General features: G+C 43.1%; 1 protein-coding gene across 1 annotated transcript in view; it reads left to right on the forward strand.

The window, feature by feature from the left end:
• The window catches only part of adgb (androglobin), a 117,909-nt gene that overhangs the window by 16,758 nt on the left and 87,218 nt on the right, over window positions 1-13,933 (forward strand). Inside the window, exons 5-6 of the mRNA XM_071370871.1 lie at window positions 2,782-2,921; window positions 9,432-9,518. Coding sequence (XP_071226972.1) covers window positions 2,782-2,921; window positions 9,432-9,518 — 227 coding nt within the window. The remainder of the gene's footprint in view (window positions 1-2,781; window positions 2,922-9,431; window positions 9,519-13,933) is intronic.

The following is a 13,933-nucleotide window of genomic DNA, read 5'->3' on the forward strand; positions in this document are numbered from 1 at the left end:
CAATGTACTTGTTCCTTTCCAGGTAAGTGGACAGCCTCTGTGCTATTATACTGAAAAAGATCTTCCCTTCGACGTTGAGAAGGGAGATTGGTCGTAATTGACTGATGTCTGTCGCATCCTTCTCTTTCGGGATTAGCACACCACCAGCCCTTCGCCATGCCTTTGCTATTATTTCCTTCTGCCACACTATCCTCATGAGCCTCCAAAGAAAGCGTAGAACATCCGGGGCGTTCTTGTAGAGCTTATATGGTACTCCATTAGGCCCAGGAGCCGAGGCCGCTCTTGCTCGTCGGACAACATCCTCTACTTCCTTCCATTTTGGAGGGTCAGTGTCCAGATTGAATTCTGGTGGTTGAATAGGTGCGATGTCATGTGGGATGATTATCTGCTCATGCCTTTTCGTGTCCTGGTGGACCTTTTCCAGATGTTCTTCCAGTTCTGGATTTGGAGTTTTTAGGATTCCGCACTTTTCCTTTGCGAAGAGGTCTTTGACAAACTTAAAGGGTTTTTTATAGAACCGTGTTCTTGAGTGTTCCTTCTTCCTACGAAGTTTCCTTAAGTTTTCCGCTCTTCGGAAGGTTGCCAGCCGACATTTGATGTCTGCTTGGAGTAGCATGAGACCTTCTCTCTCTGCATCAGAGGCCTTCTTCCACTGCTTTCTCAGCTGCCTTCTCTCTCTGACAAGTATCTCGATCTCTTGCTGCCTCCTAGATTTGGCTGGCGCGGGTGGTGTCTTGCCACTTCTCCTTTCGTTTACTCCAAAGCGCTCTTCTCCGTAGTGGTAGATAATGTCTCCCATCCTTTCAAGCTTTTTCTCTGCTGTTCCTACCTGTTGTTCCAAGATTTTTGTCAGGTCGTTGTTGATTGTTTCCCACTCTCTCTTTTCAACAGCTTTGGGCCACTTCACACTCGGTCTGTGCCCTTTGACCTTTTCCTCTTTTAGAGGTCTCTGTGGTTGGGTGAGTTCATCCACCGGCATTTCTGTGCTTGTGTTATCCTCCTCCGTTACAGGGGTGCTGATGCTCTGCGAACTTTGGTTTGCGTCCCGTCGCTGTGCTTCATTCGACTGATTTGACTGGCTGCTTCGTTAGAAGTACTGGTCAATGCGAGGTCCCTGTCTCTGCTCTACCAAGCACCTTTTCCTCCCTTGATGGATCCTTAACCCCCTTGCCGATGTTACTCTCTCCTAACCACAGCTGCACACCTGAAGTGTGCAGCTGCTGTTATGGTTGTCTCATGTGCTGTGTTCCTACTCGTAGTCGTTTCCATTCCTGGGTCCGTAGCCGTGTGATCAGTCGTTGTGTAGATGTGTGAAAAAAAGAATGTATCCATTTTGAATTCACACCAAAATGTGGAACAAGTCAAGGGATATGAATACTTTCTGAAGGCACTGTAGATCTACGTTGTTTTCTCTGTGTTAGGTCTGTGACGACGCTCACAGTTATGAGACTGTATTTGCAAATAGTCTTTAGGAGTATGGTCATACATTTCCTGAACTTGTATTGTGTTTGGCTACAGTTCTCGAGTGGTGAAGATAGGCCTACTCCATTTTTATCAAATCGTTGGATTTACGATGTCGAAAAGAGATGTTTTGGAACATAAGCGTATCAATCACAACAATAACAAAGAGATTGTGAGGTATAGAAGTATAGGAGGACGAGAGAATGTAACAGTTAAACTCACTGGCATGCTGACAAGATTGGAGGCAGCAGTTCCCGTGCCAACACTAGCATGCTAACAGATGGATAAGGAGACATAATACGCCATCCCCTCTCTTTCTTTCTCTATTCCCGTCTCTTTTTCGCTCTCTCTTTCTCGTCCCCTCTCGCTCTTCCCCTCTCTCTCCCTGTTTACCTCTGTCTTTTTTCCCCTTTCTCCCGCCCTTTCTTTCACATACTCCTCTGCATCTCTCCCTCTCTCTTAATGAAGTTAGCTCCTTCACACCCTGTCCAGTCTCATCTGCAGAAAGGTTGAGCAGCTCCTGAGGGTGATGATTAGGATGGGGGAGGACAGTGAGACAGAGAGATAGGCACAGCTGTGATCAGTCAGTCAGATTACACTGTGCGTCTAAAGACTGAAGCTGCACGTCACTATATAACACTGTAACTCCCACAGACAGCCAGTGGACATAGAGAACACTGAGAGGCTGCCTGTCTGCCACTGGGTTGAAGAGAGCATATGGATTCCTAGAAGGAGAGAGGCAGGGTAAATGGAATGGTGGGAGTAGGAATGTCCATCTTCAATCGCTAAATAGGTTAGCTATATGAATGAAAAATAAATGCGGTTCCTAGGAAGATTTTCACTTGACATTTGTGCTGTGTGAGTCCCAGCTCACCGCTTTTTCATCTCTTCCCGTCTATATTTAATAACTGTGGTAAAGCTCTGGTGTGTGTGAATCATACTCAAGGGTGCTACTATCAAATACAGTACCTACATGACAAATGGACAATAGATGCCTACACAGCGCTAGTACAGACCAGTCGTTCTTGTTTTAAACAGCAAATCGATTGAAGTCAACACTCCCATATTCTGCCGTTGTCTCAACATTGACTGCCTGGTCAGTGGAAATTAGATTATATCCAGCCTATTAATCAAATCTAAAGAATAAAGAACGATACACTGAAAGTATTGTTACTGTAATGGGCTGGTAAATGAAACTCACTGTGCTCTGTCAATTTCCAGTTTCTATCGCTCTCTCTTCCTTGCTTTCTTTCTCCCCTCCTCCTCTCGCTCTATTGTTCCCTCATCTGTTCGCTCTTTTTTTCCTCCCCCTTCTGTCAGGGCTGCTGGAGGAAGATCATGGTGGACGATGCGTTGCCGTTTGATGAGGACAACAACCTGCTGCTTCCTGCCACCACCAACCAATCAGAGCTGTGGCCCATGCTGCTGGCCAAGGCCATCATTAAACTGGCCAACACAGAGTGAGTTCGACCATAGTTAAATCCAACTGAAACCTCAAAACCACCCTAAAGAGGGGACACAAACCAACAATCAACTTCAATACTGGGGGGGGGGGCACAAACCAATGACTGTATGTATGAATTGACAAAGCCATCGATCATGTGACACCACCCATATGAAAAAATACTATAGTATACTCTGGTATAAATACTATACTATTCACTTGTGTTTTTGAGGACTTTACTGTTGTATTGACTGTAGTGTTTTTGCCTACCAAAGTCTGCAGAAACACTACAGTGAATACTGTAGCATTTACTTTAGTAAACTGTAGAATATTGTAGTATTTACAGTTAAAGTTGCGCTATGCAGAAATGGCTCTGCCATTTCAGTTTATGTGATAATATAGTATAGTGTAGAGAATCATTGTACCATCTAAACCGCTGTGAAATAGATTTTCCATAACCAAAAATACTGTTTCAGAGGTTTGAAGCTGGTGTAAAAGACACAAAAACAAAACTTAAGAATGGGAAGCATATAAATAGTGGACATAGAAAAGATCTACTGCTTCTTAGACTTGCTTTCAAGTATAACGATATATCTATACTTCTATGTGAATTTGATTGGGTCTCACAAAAAGTCACATATTGCCACTAGCTATAGTATGAATACTGAAGTAAAACAAACTGTAGTATATATTATTGTAACTAATGTAGTATTTTTGCGGATTGTAGTATTTACTGTAGTATTTTTGTGGACTGTAATATACTGCAGTATTTACTGTAGTGTTTTTTCAGATATTTCTGATATCACTGTAGTATTTACTATAGTGTATTTATTGTATTATCTTTGACATAGAAGTAGAAGCTTTCTTCTTGTGCAAACCACCTACTGGAGAAATGGGCAAATTAAATACTGTTGTATTTACCATAGTTAGTGTTGTTTTTTTGCAGAAATTACTGTAGTGTTTACTACAGTGTTTTTTCCTGGATTATACTGTAGTATTCGTATTCTACAGTATACTACACGTGATCGAAGGGTACTACAGAGTGTAGTATAGTGTTCTACATTATACTACAGTTTACTACAGAATTCTATAGTAAGTACTGTAGTATTCTATAGTAAACTGTAGTATTTCTTTCATTCCTATGTGAAGACTCAATACCGCATTGAAGTCAAATGAAGTCGGTTAAGACGGCGTCTCATGGAGACATAACATGCGCAGTTTGAGCTACTCCAGGAAGTGACGTTGCAGGCTCTATGTTGCTCTCTCTCATTGAGTAACTCAAGTTGAAGGCCAAACTGGGTACTGCAGGCTGCCATCAGCAACTAAATTATCCTTAACTTCTTCTGTGTGCAATTTTTTAATTTTTTATAAATCAGTTCAAGGACATACATCTGGTGTATTAGAAGCAATTATTGGCACCATGATTGTCCCCCCCAAAAAATATGTACACAAAGATTGACCACAAAGATTACCATTTTTCCATTTACTATAATTGGGGATCCTTTTATCTTTAAACAATGCCTGCAGTACCAAAGTCGGCATTGAACTTCCGTAGCTTCAATGAGAGCGTTCTCCCCTGGCACACACCCTATTATCAGTCCATAGTACTACCACGGTGCTTAGAAAGCACAACTCACATTCATTTTTAGTATTCGTTTTTAAATTTGTTTATTTTTTATTATTGGATAGGACAGAAGTAGAGCAGGAAGATAGAGGAGAGTGTGCTGAAATTCCAGTAGGCCGGAATCGAACCCATGCTGCAGCGGTATATTATGTGCACCCAGTCTTTCCCCGACAGTACATTCATTTAGCAGCGGTGCCCTGCTGCTGCTAAATCGTTGCAGACAAAATAATCATAATAAATAAAATGTGTATTATTTGTATTTATATATTTATATATGTATTTATCCGATAGTGCGAGACTTTGGCAATTAAGCACTTTTTCTAGTTACACAGTCAAATGAACTCATGGATACCATTTTTATGTCTCTGTGTGCAGTTTAAAGAAAGTTTCTAACTAGCGTTAGCACAATTACTGACTAGCATTAGCGCAATTAAACTCTTTTTCTACTTACACAGAGTCAAATTAACTCATTGATATCATTTTAACTAGCATTAGCACAATGATTGAAGGTCTACACATTCCCATCGACTTCCAGTCATTGTGCTAACGCTAGTTAGCAGTGTCTCACAAAACTACCTTCAACTTCCTTCAAACTGCACGCAGAGACATAAATAATGGTACCCATTAGTTAATCTGACTGGGTAAGTAGAAAAATGGCTTAATTGCCAAAATCTAAGCCATTTAAGATCAGTGACAAGTTTTAACGTACAGTACCAGTGAAAAGTTTGGACACACCTACTCATTCAAGGGTTTTTCTTTATTTTGACTATTTTCTACATTGTAGAATAATAGTGAAGACATCAAAACTATGAAATAACACATGGAATCATGTAAACTCAGCAAAAAAAGAAACGTCCTCTCACTGTCAACTGTGTTTACTTTCAGCAAACTTAACGTGTAAATATTTGTATGAACATAACAAGATTCAACAACTGAGACATAAACTATAAAGTTCCACAGACATGTGACTAACAGAACTGGAATAATGTGCCCCTGAACAAAGCGGGGGTTAAAATCAAAAGTAACAGTCAGTATCTGGTGTGGCCACCAGCTGCATTACATGCTGCAGTGCATCTCTTCCTCATGGACTGCACCAGATTTGACAGTTCTTGCTGTGAGATGTTACCCCACTCTTCCACCAAGGCACCTGCAAGTTGCTGGACATTTCTGGTGGAAATGGCCCAAGCCCTCACCCTCCGATCCAACAGGTCCCGACGTGCTCAATGGGATTGAGATCCGGGCTCTTCGCTGGCCAAGGCAGAACACTGACATTCCTGTCTTGCAGGAAATCACGCACAGAACGAGCAGTATGGCTGGTGGCATTGTCATGCTGGAGGGTCATGTCAGGATGAGCCTGCAGGAAGGGTACCTTATGAGGGAGGAGGATGTCTTCCCTGTAACGCACAGCGTTGAGATTGCCTGCAATGACAACAAGATCAGTCCGATGATGCTGTGACACACCACCCCAGACCATGACGGACCCTCCACCTCCAAATCGGTCCCGCTCCAGAGTACAGGCCTCGGTGGAATGCTGATTCCTTCGACAATAAACGTCAATCCGACCATCACCCCTGGTGAGACAAAACCGCGACTCGTCAGTGAAGAGCACTTTTTGCCAGTCCTGTCTGGTCCAGCGACGGTGGGTTTGTGCCCATAGGCGACGTTGTTGCCGCTTATGTCTGGTGAGGACCTGCCTTACAACAGGTCTACAAGCCCTCAGTCCAGCCTTTCTCAGCCTATTGCGGACAGTCTGAGCACTGATGTATGGATTGTGCATTCCTGGTGTAACTCAGGCAGTTGTTGTCGCCATCCTGTACCTGTCATACAGCTGTGATGTTCGGATGTACCGATCCTGTGCGGGTGTTACATGTGGTCTGCCACTGCGAAGACAACCAGCTGTCCGTCCTATAGCGCTGTCTTAGGCGTCTCACAGTATGGACATTGCAAGTTATTACCCTGGCAACATCTGCAGTCCTCATGCCTCCTTGCAGCATGCCTAAGGCACGTTCATGCAGATGAGCAGAGACCCTGGGCAACTTTCTTTTGGTGTTTTTCAGAGTCAGTAGAAAGGCCTCTTTAGTGTCCTACGTTTTCATAACTGTGACCTTACCGTCTGTAAGCTGTTAGTGTCGACCGTTCCACATGTGCATGTTCATTAATTGTTTATGGTTCATTGAAGAAGCTTGGGAAATTTGTGAAGTTATTTGGATTTTTACAAATTATCTTTGGAAGACAGGGTCCTGAAAAAGGGACGTTTCTTTTTTTGCTGAGTTTAGTAACCAAAAAAGTGTTAAACAAATCAAAATATATTTATTTTTCAATGTTTTTTTTTTTTTTTTTTTAACTAGGCAAGTCAGTGAAGAACAAATTCTTATTTTCAATGACGGCCTAGGAACAGTGGGTTAATTGCCTTGTTCAGGGTCAGAACGACAGATTTTACCTTGTCAGCTCGGGGATTCGATCTTGCAACCTTTCGGTTACAAGTCCAACGCTCTAACAACGAGGCTACCACCCTTTGCCTCGATGACAGCTTTGCACACTCTTGGCATTCTCTCAACCAGCTTCAGGAGGTAGTCACTAGAAATGCATTTCAATTAACAGGTGTGCCTTGTTAAAAGTTCATTTGTGGAATTTCTTTCCTTTATGTGTTTGAGCAAATCAGTTGTGTTGTGACAAGGTAGGGTTGGTATACAGAAGATTGCCCTATTTGGTAAAATACCAAGTCCATATTATGGCAAGAACAGCTTAAATAAGCAAAGAGAAACGACAGTGCATCATTACTTTAAGACATGAAGGTCAGTCAATGCGGAACATTTCAAGAAGTTTGAAGGTTTCTTCAAGTGCAGTCGCAAAAACCATCAAGCGCTATGATGAAACTGGCTCTCATGAGGACCGCCACAGGAAAGGAAGAGCCAAAGTTACCTCTGCTGCAGAGGATAAGTTCATTAGAGTTACCAGCCTCAGAAATTTCAGCCCAAATAAATGCATCAACTGTTCAGAGGAGACTGCGTGAATCAGGCCTTCATGGTCGAATTGCTGCAAAGGAACCACTACTAAAGGACAACAATAATAAGAAGAGACTTGCTTGGGCAAAGAAACACGAGCAATAGACATTAGACCAGTGTAAATCTGTCCCTTGGTCTGATGAGTCCAACTGCCTAGTCTTTTTGAGATGCGGGGTAGGTGAACGGATGATCTCCGCATGTGTGCTTCCCACCGTGAAGCTTTGAGGAGAAGGTGTGATGGTGTTAGGGTGCTTTACATTCCTCATGAAGCTGATTGAGAGACTGCCAAGATTGTGCAACGCTGTCATCAAGGCAGAGGGTGCCATTTTTAAAGAATCTCAAATATAAAATATATTTTGATTTGTTTAACACTTTGGTTACTACATGATACCATATGTGTTATTTCATAGTTTTGATGTCTTCACTATTATTATACATAATCAAAAATAAATAAAAACCCTTGAATGAGTAGGTGTGTTCAAACTTTTGACTGGTACTGTTTATTTGTAGAAAAACAGAATGAGCAGTGGTGGAAAATGAGAGCCACGAACGCACAACCAACACTTGTTCCTCATCTCCCTACAAGGCAGGTGGTCTGATCTGTTGCAGTATTTTTTCTGATGGTGTCAACATAATTACATTTTCATGCATTTAGGAGTAGATTGTCCTATTAAAAAGTCACCAGAAGTGACCTTCATGCAGTCGTTCTACCAACAAAACATGACCTTTGCCACCGATTCTGAAAAAAATGCTTGGGGAAACACTGGCACCAGAGGAGGTTGCTTAGACCGCTAGATCACCTTAGGCCATTCATTTCAGTCCCAGTATACCTCCCCATATGTTTACACAGGACTTTATTACTGTACATGATAAGGAAGGGAAGGTAAGTAAACCAAGCACTACAGCAGCACACACACACACACAAACACACTGCTGGGCTATTTTGTTGGCATTGTAGAAACAGACACAGTGGGTCAATTCCCCGGTCTGTCACTCTACAATTTTGTGGCTTGTGCGTGCATGTAATTGTAGGATTTACTGTATGTTGTGGTTTTATGGTTGTCAAAGGTTGGGACATAAATGTTTCATCTCATCCAGGAAATCTGGTTTCTCTTTGCTTGTGCATCTTTTATAACTCCCAGTGAAAGTTCAAAGGAGATAAAGCTCTGAAAAAACTTTGACCATGTGTCTGTCGTAAAAGCATAGTCTAAATCTTGAATCTTCCGTATCCATTTTTGTTGGTGTGCTTTTTATAGAAATCACAGTGGAGCACAGTATGGAGCTCAGTCACAATTGTAGGATGGTTTGTAGTTTTTCAGTGTTAGATATTGAGTAAGGCCATACAGTAAACATTGATCAACTTTCATTTTGCGATTCATTACTGTCTACTGAACAGGTTGGGCACAGTGTCCCATGAGGTGCAATTAGACACACAAACGTCTGTTTCGGTTCCAAAAAAATACCAGGACACCTGTACACCCACACACACACACACACACCCCGACAGACACACACACACACACACACACACACACACACACACACACACACACACACACACACACACACACACACACACACACACACACACACACACACACACAGATCATATAATGGAGTTCCCAGGGTTTCTCTGAAATCAACTTCTGTGTTTGCGTATTTCATAAACAATCAAGCATGAAATGACTTTTCCTCTGTAAGCCTGAGAAGCTACTGTCTGTCTCTGACTATCCCATCCAATTGCTGCTAGGTCAAATCTCCCTGCTGTGATACTGTGAATATCTGTGTGTGTGTTAGCCAGAACTATAGTAGTCAATTTAGCTGTGGTTTCCTAATGTGTGTTTTTGTACATTGTGGTGTAATGTGTGTGTACAGTGTATGTGTGTTTGTGTTGCAGTGTGGTGTCGGGACAGAGGAAGGAGCTGGGAGAGTTCACTGTCATCCAAGCTCTGACCGGATGGATCCCTGAACTCATCCCTCTACAGTAGGGTCATCATCCACTTATCTCTTCTCATCTATTCTTCCTGCTCTCTTTCTATTCATTGAAGTAGGGTTCTCCTCGTCTTGTAGCTTTAGTTTTTCACATCCCACTTTATTAGAATATTCTCTGTTGATGTTGTTAAAAACCAAGCAGTCCATTTGGACCTATAAGGCCTGGTACCTGCAGCCTAAAGTGGATGCAGTGAGGGACTGCAGTGCAGGGGCTTGCCTCCTCTTGATTAAACTGTGTACGGGGAAGCAGGAGGGTGTTGTTCTCTCCACCTCAGCAGGTTAGCTGTTGTTAGTGGACCCCCTGGGAAACCTATCAGCCAACACAGTCAGGGTGCTGAGGCACATACAGACACCCACCAGGCTAGTGTTAGTGTGACTGTTCTACAGGGGTCGAGGGGCTGTGGGAGGTCCCATTGTAATTTTCTCCATATTAAACCTGGATGGGGGTGGGAAGACACACACACACACACACACACACACACACACACACACACACACACACACACACACACACACACACACACACACACACACACACACACACACACACACACACACACACCAGTGGAGGCCGGTGCCATTTAAGATTAAGGAGGACACATTTTGTTTTTTCTATTACAGCATATTGGATGACTGTCATTCATATTCAATTCCGCCAGCTCAATGTAACATCGATAGGTTTAGGCTACTACATGGTACTCTAATTTTCCCTATACCCATAATGAGGTTGTTACAACTTAGCCTACAAATTAACGTTTATAATGTACAGTGGGGAGAACAAGTATTTGATACACTGCCGATTTTGCAGGTTTTCCTACTTACAAAGCATGTAGAGGTCTGTAATTTTTATCATAGGTACACTTCAACTGTGAGAGACGGAATTTAAAACAAAAATCCAGAAAATCACATTGTATGATTTTTAAGTAATTAATTCGCATTTTATTGCATGACATAAGTATTTGATCACCTACCAACCAGTAAGAATTCCGGCTCTCACAGACCTGTTAGTTTTTCTTTAAGAAGCCCTCCTGTTCTCCACTCATTACCTGTATTAACTGCACCTGTTTGAACTCGTTACCTGTATAAAAGACACCTGTCCACCCACTCAATCAAACAGACTCCAACCTCTCCGCAATGGCCAAGACCAGAGAGCTGTGTAAGGACATCAGGGCTAAAATTGTAGACCTGCACAAGGCTGGGATGGGCTACAGGACAATAGCCAAGCAGCTTGGTGAGAAGGCAACAACTGTCGGCGCAATTATTAGAAAATGGAAGAAGTTCAAGATGACGGTCAATCACCCTCGGTCTGGGGCTCCATGCAAGATCTCACCTCGTGGGGCATCAATGATCACGAGGAAGGTGAGGGATCAGCCCAGAACTACACGGCAGGACCTGGTCAATGACCTGAAGAGAGCTGGGACCACAGTCTCAAAGAAAACCATTAGTAACACACTACGCCGTCATGGATTAAAATCCTGCAGCGCACGCAAGGTCCCCCTGCTCAAGCCAGCGCATGTCCAGGCCCGTCTGAAGTTTGCCAATGACCATCTGGATGATCCAGAGGAGGAATTGGAGAAGGTCATGTGGTCTGATGAGACAAAAATAGAGCTTTTTGGTCTAAACTCCACTCGCCGTGTTTGGAGGAAGAAGAAGGATTAGTACAACCCCAAGAACACCATCCTAACCGTGAAGCTTGGAGGTGGAAACATCATTCTTTGGGGATGCTTTTCTGCAAAGGGGACAGGATGACTGCACCGTATTGAGGGGAGGATGGATGGGGCCATGCATCGCGAGATCTTGGCCAACAACCTCCTTCCCTCAGTAAGAGCATTGAAGATAGGTCGTGGCTTGGTCTTCCAGCATGACAACGACCCGAAACACACAGCCAGGGCAACTAAGGAGTGGCTCCGTAAGAAGCATCTCAAGGTCCTGGAGTGGCCTAGCCAGTCTCCAGACCTGAACCCAATAGAAAATCTTTGGAGGGAGCTGAAAGTCCGTATTGCCCAGCGACAGCCCCGAAACCTGAAGGATCTGGAGAAGGTCTGTATGGAGGAGTGGGCCAAAATCCCTGCTGCAGTGTGTGCAAACCTGGTCAAGAACTACAGGAAACGTATGATCTCTGTAATTGCAAACAAAGGTTTCTGTACCAAATATTAAGTTCTGCTTTTCTGATGTATCAAATACTTATGTCATGCAATAAAATGCGAATTAATTACTTAAAAATCATACAATGTGATTTTTCTGGATTTTTGTTTTAAATTCCGTCTCTCACAGTTGAAGTGTACCTATGATAAAAATTACAGACCTCTACATGCTTTGTAAGTAGGAAAACCTGCAAAATCGGCAGTGTATCAAATACTTGTTCTCCCCACTGTAGGTGCACAGGTCAAGAGACAAATTGGAGTAATCAAGGTGACAGACTGCGACACATTCAATACCGCCTTGCACACTCTTGCCTGCATCTAGCTGATCTCGGGTGTAGTCATTAGTCCAAACAGTTCCAAAACGTTGTGTTTTGCAACTTTAACGAGTTTCTCATGGACAAATTCAGGTAGGTCCATCGCTATTTCATTCCGTTTTCTTCAGTTTAAAAAAAGTTCTGCAACAGAATCGGCGGAATGAATACACCCCTGATCACCTGCACACACAGTTCACTTACATAGCAGCCATGTACAGAATCATCACTTTGCTCGTTGTATAATTCCATTTTGCATCCAAGCGCTCTCCTCTCACATTTTTCCTTCGCTTGTGGACTTCAGTACACAACACAACAGCTGTCTGTGACCAGGTTTAAAAACCTCTCCAAGCTAAAGCTAAATACAATTAACACATTTTTGTCACCATATTAGCTAACGTGTTAGTAAACCCACAATCCAATCCATGTGTACAATCACGCATTATAGTGTACAGTCGTGGCCAAAAGTTTTGAGAATGACAAGTATTACTTTTCACAAAGTCTGCTGCCTCAGTTTGTATGATGGCAATTTGCATGTACTCCAGAATGTCATGAAACGTGATCAGGTGAATTGCAATTAATTGCAAAGTCCCTCTTTGCCATGCAAATGAACTGTATCCCCAAAAAGAATTTCCACTGCATTTCAGCCCTGCCACAAAATGACCAGCTGACATCATGTCAGTTATTCTCTCGTTAACACAGGTGTGAGTGTTGACGAGGACAAGGCTGGAGATCACTCTGTCATGCTGATTGAGTTCGAATAACAGACTGGAAGCTTCAAAAGGAGGGTGGTGCTTGGAATCATTGTTCTTCCTCTGTCAGCCATGGTTACCTGGAGGGAAACACGTGCCGTCATCATTGCTTTGCACAAAAAGGGCTTCACAGGCAAGGATATGGCTGCCAGTAATATTTCACCTAAATCAACCATTTGTCGGATGATCAAGAATTTCAAGAAGAGCGGTTCAATTGTTGTGAAGAAGGCTTCAGGGCGCCCAAGAAAGTCCAGCAAGCGCCAGGACCGTCTCCTAAAGTTGATTCAGATGCGAAATCGGGGCACCACCAGTACAGAGCTTGCTCAGGAATGGCAGCAGGTAGGTGTGATTGCATCTGCACGCACAGTGAGGCGAAGACTTTTGGAGGATGGCCTGGTGTCAAGAAGGGCAGCAAAGAAGTCACTTCTCTCCAGGAAAAACATCAGGGACAGACTGATATTCTGCAAAAGGTACAGGGATTGGACTGCTGAGGACTGGGGTAAAGTCATTTTCTCTGATGAATCCCCTTTCCGATTGTTTGGGGCATCCGGAAAAAAGCTTGTCCGTAGAAGACAGGGTGAGCGCTACCATCAGTCCTGTGTCATGCCGACAGTAAAGCATCCTGAGACCATTCATGTGTGGGGTTGCTTTTCAGCCAAGGGAGTGGGCTCACTCACAATTTTGCCTAAGAACACAGCCATGAATAAAGAATGGTACCAACACATCCTCCGAGAGCAACTTCTCCCAACCATCCAGGAACAGTTTGGTGATGAACAATGCCTTTTCCAGCATGATGGAGCACCTTGCCATAAGGCAAAAGTGATAACTAAGTGGCTCGGGGAACAAAACATTGATATTTTGGGTCCATGGCCAGGAAACTCCCCAGACCTTAATCCCATTGAGAATTTGTGGTCAATCCTCAAGACGCGGGTGGACAAACAAAAACCCACAAATTCTGACAAACTCCAAGCATTGATTATGCAAGAATGGGCTGCCATCAATCAGGATGTGGCCCAGAAGTTAATTGACAGCATGCCAGGGTGGATTACAGAGGTCTTGAAAAAGAAGGGTCAACACTGCAAATATTGACTCATTGCATCAACTTCATGTAATTGTCAATAAAAGCCTTTGACACTTATGAAATGCTTGTAATTATACTTCAATATTCCATAGTAACATCTGACAAAAACATCTAACGAC

Source organism: Salvelinus alpinus, chromosome 27 (assembly GCF_045679555.1).
Source record: "Salvelinus alpinus chromosome 27, SLU_Salpinus.1, whole genome shotgun sequence".
NCBI lineage: Eukaryota > Metazoa > Chordata > Actinopteri > Salmoniformes > Salmonidae > Salvelinus > Salvelinus alpinus.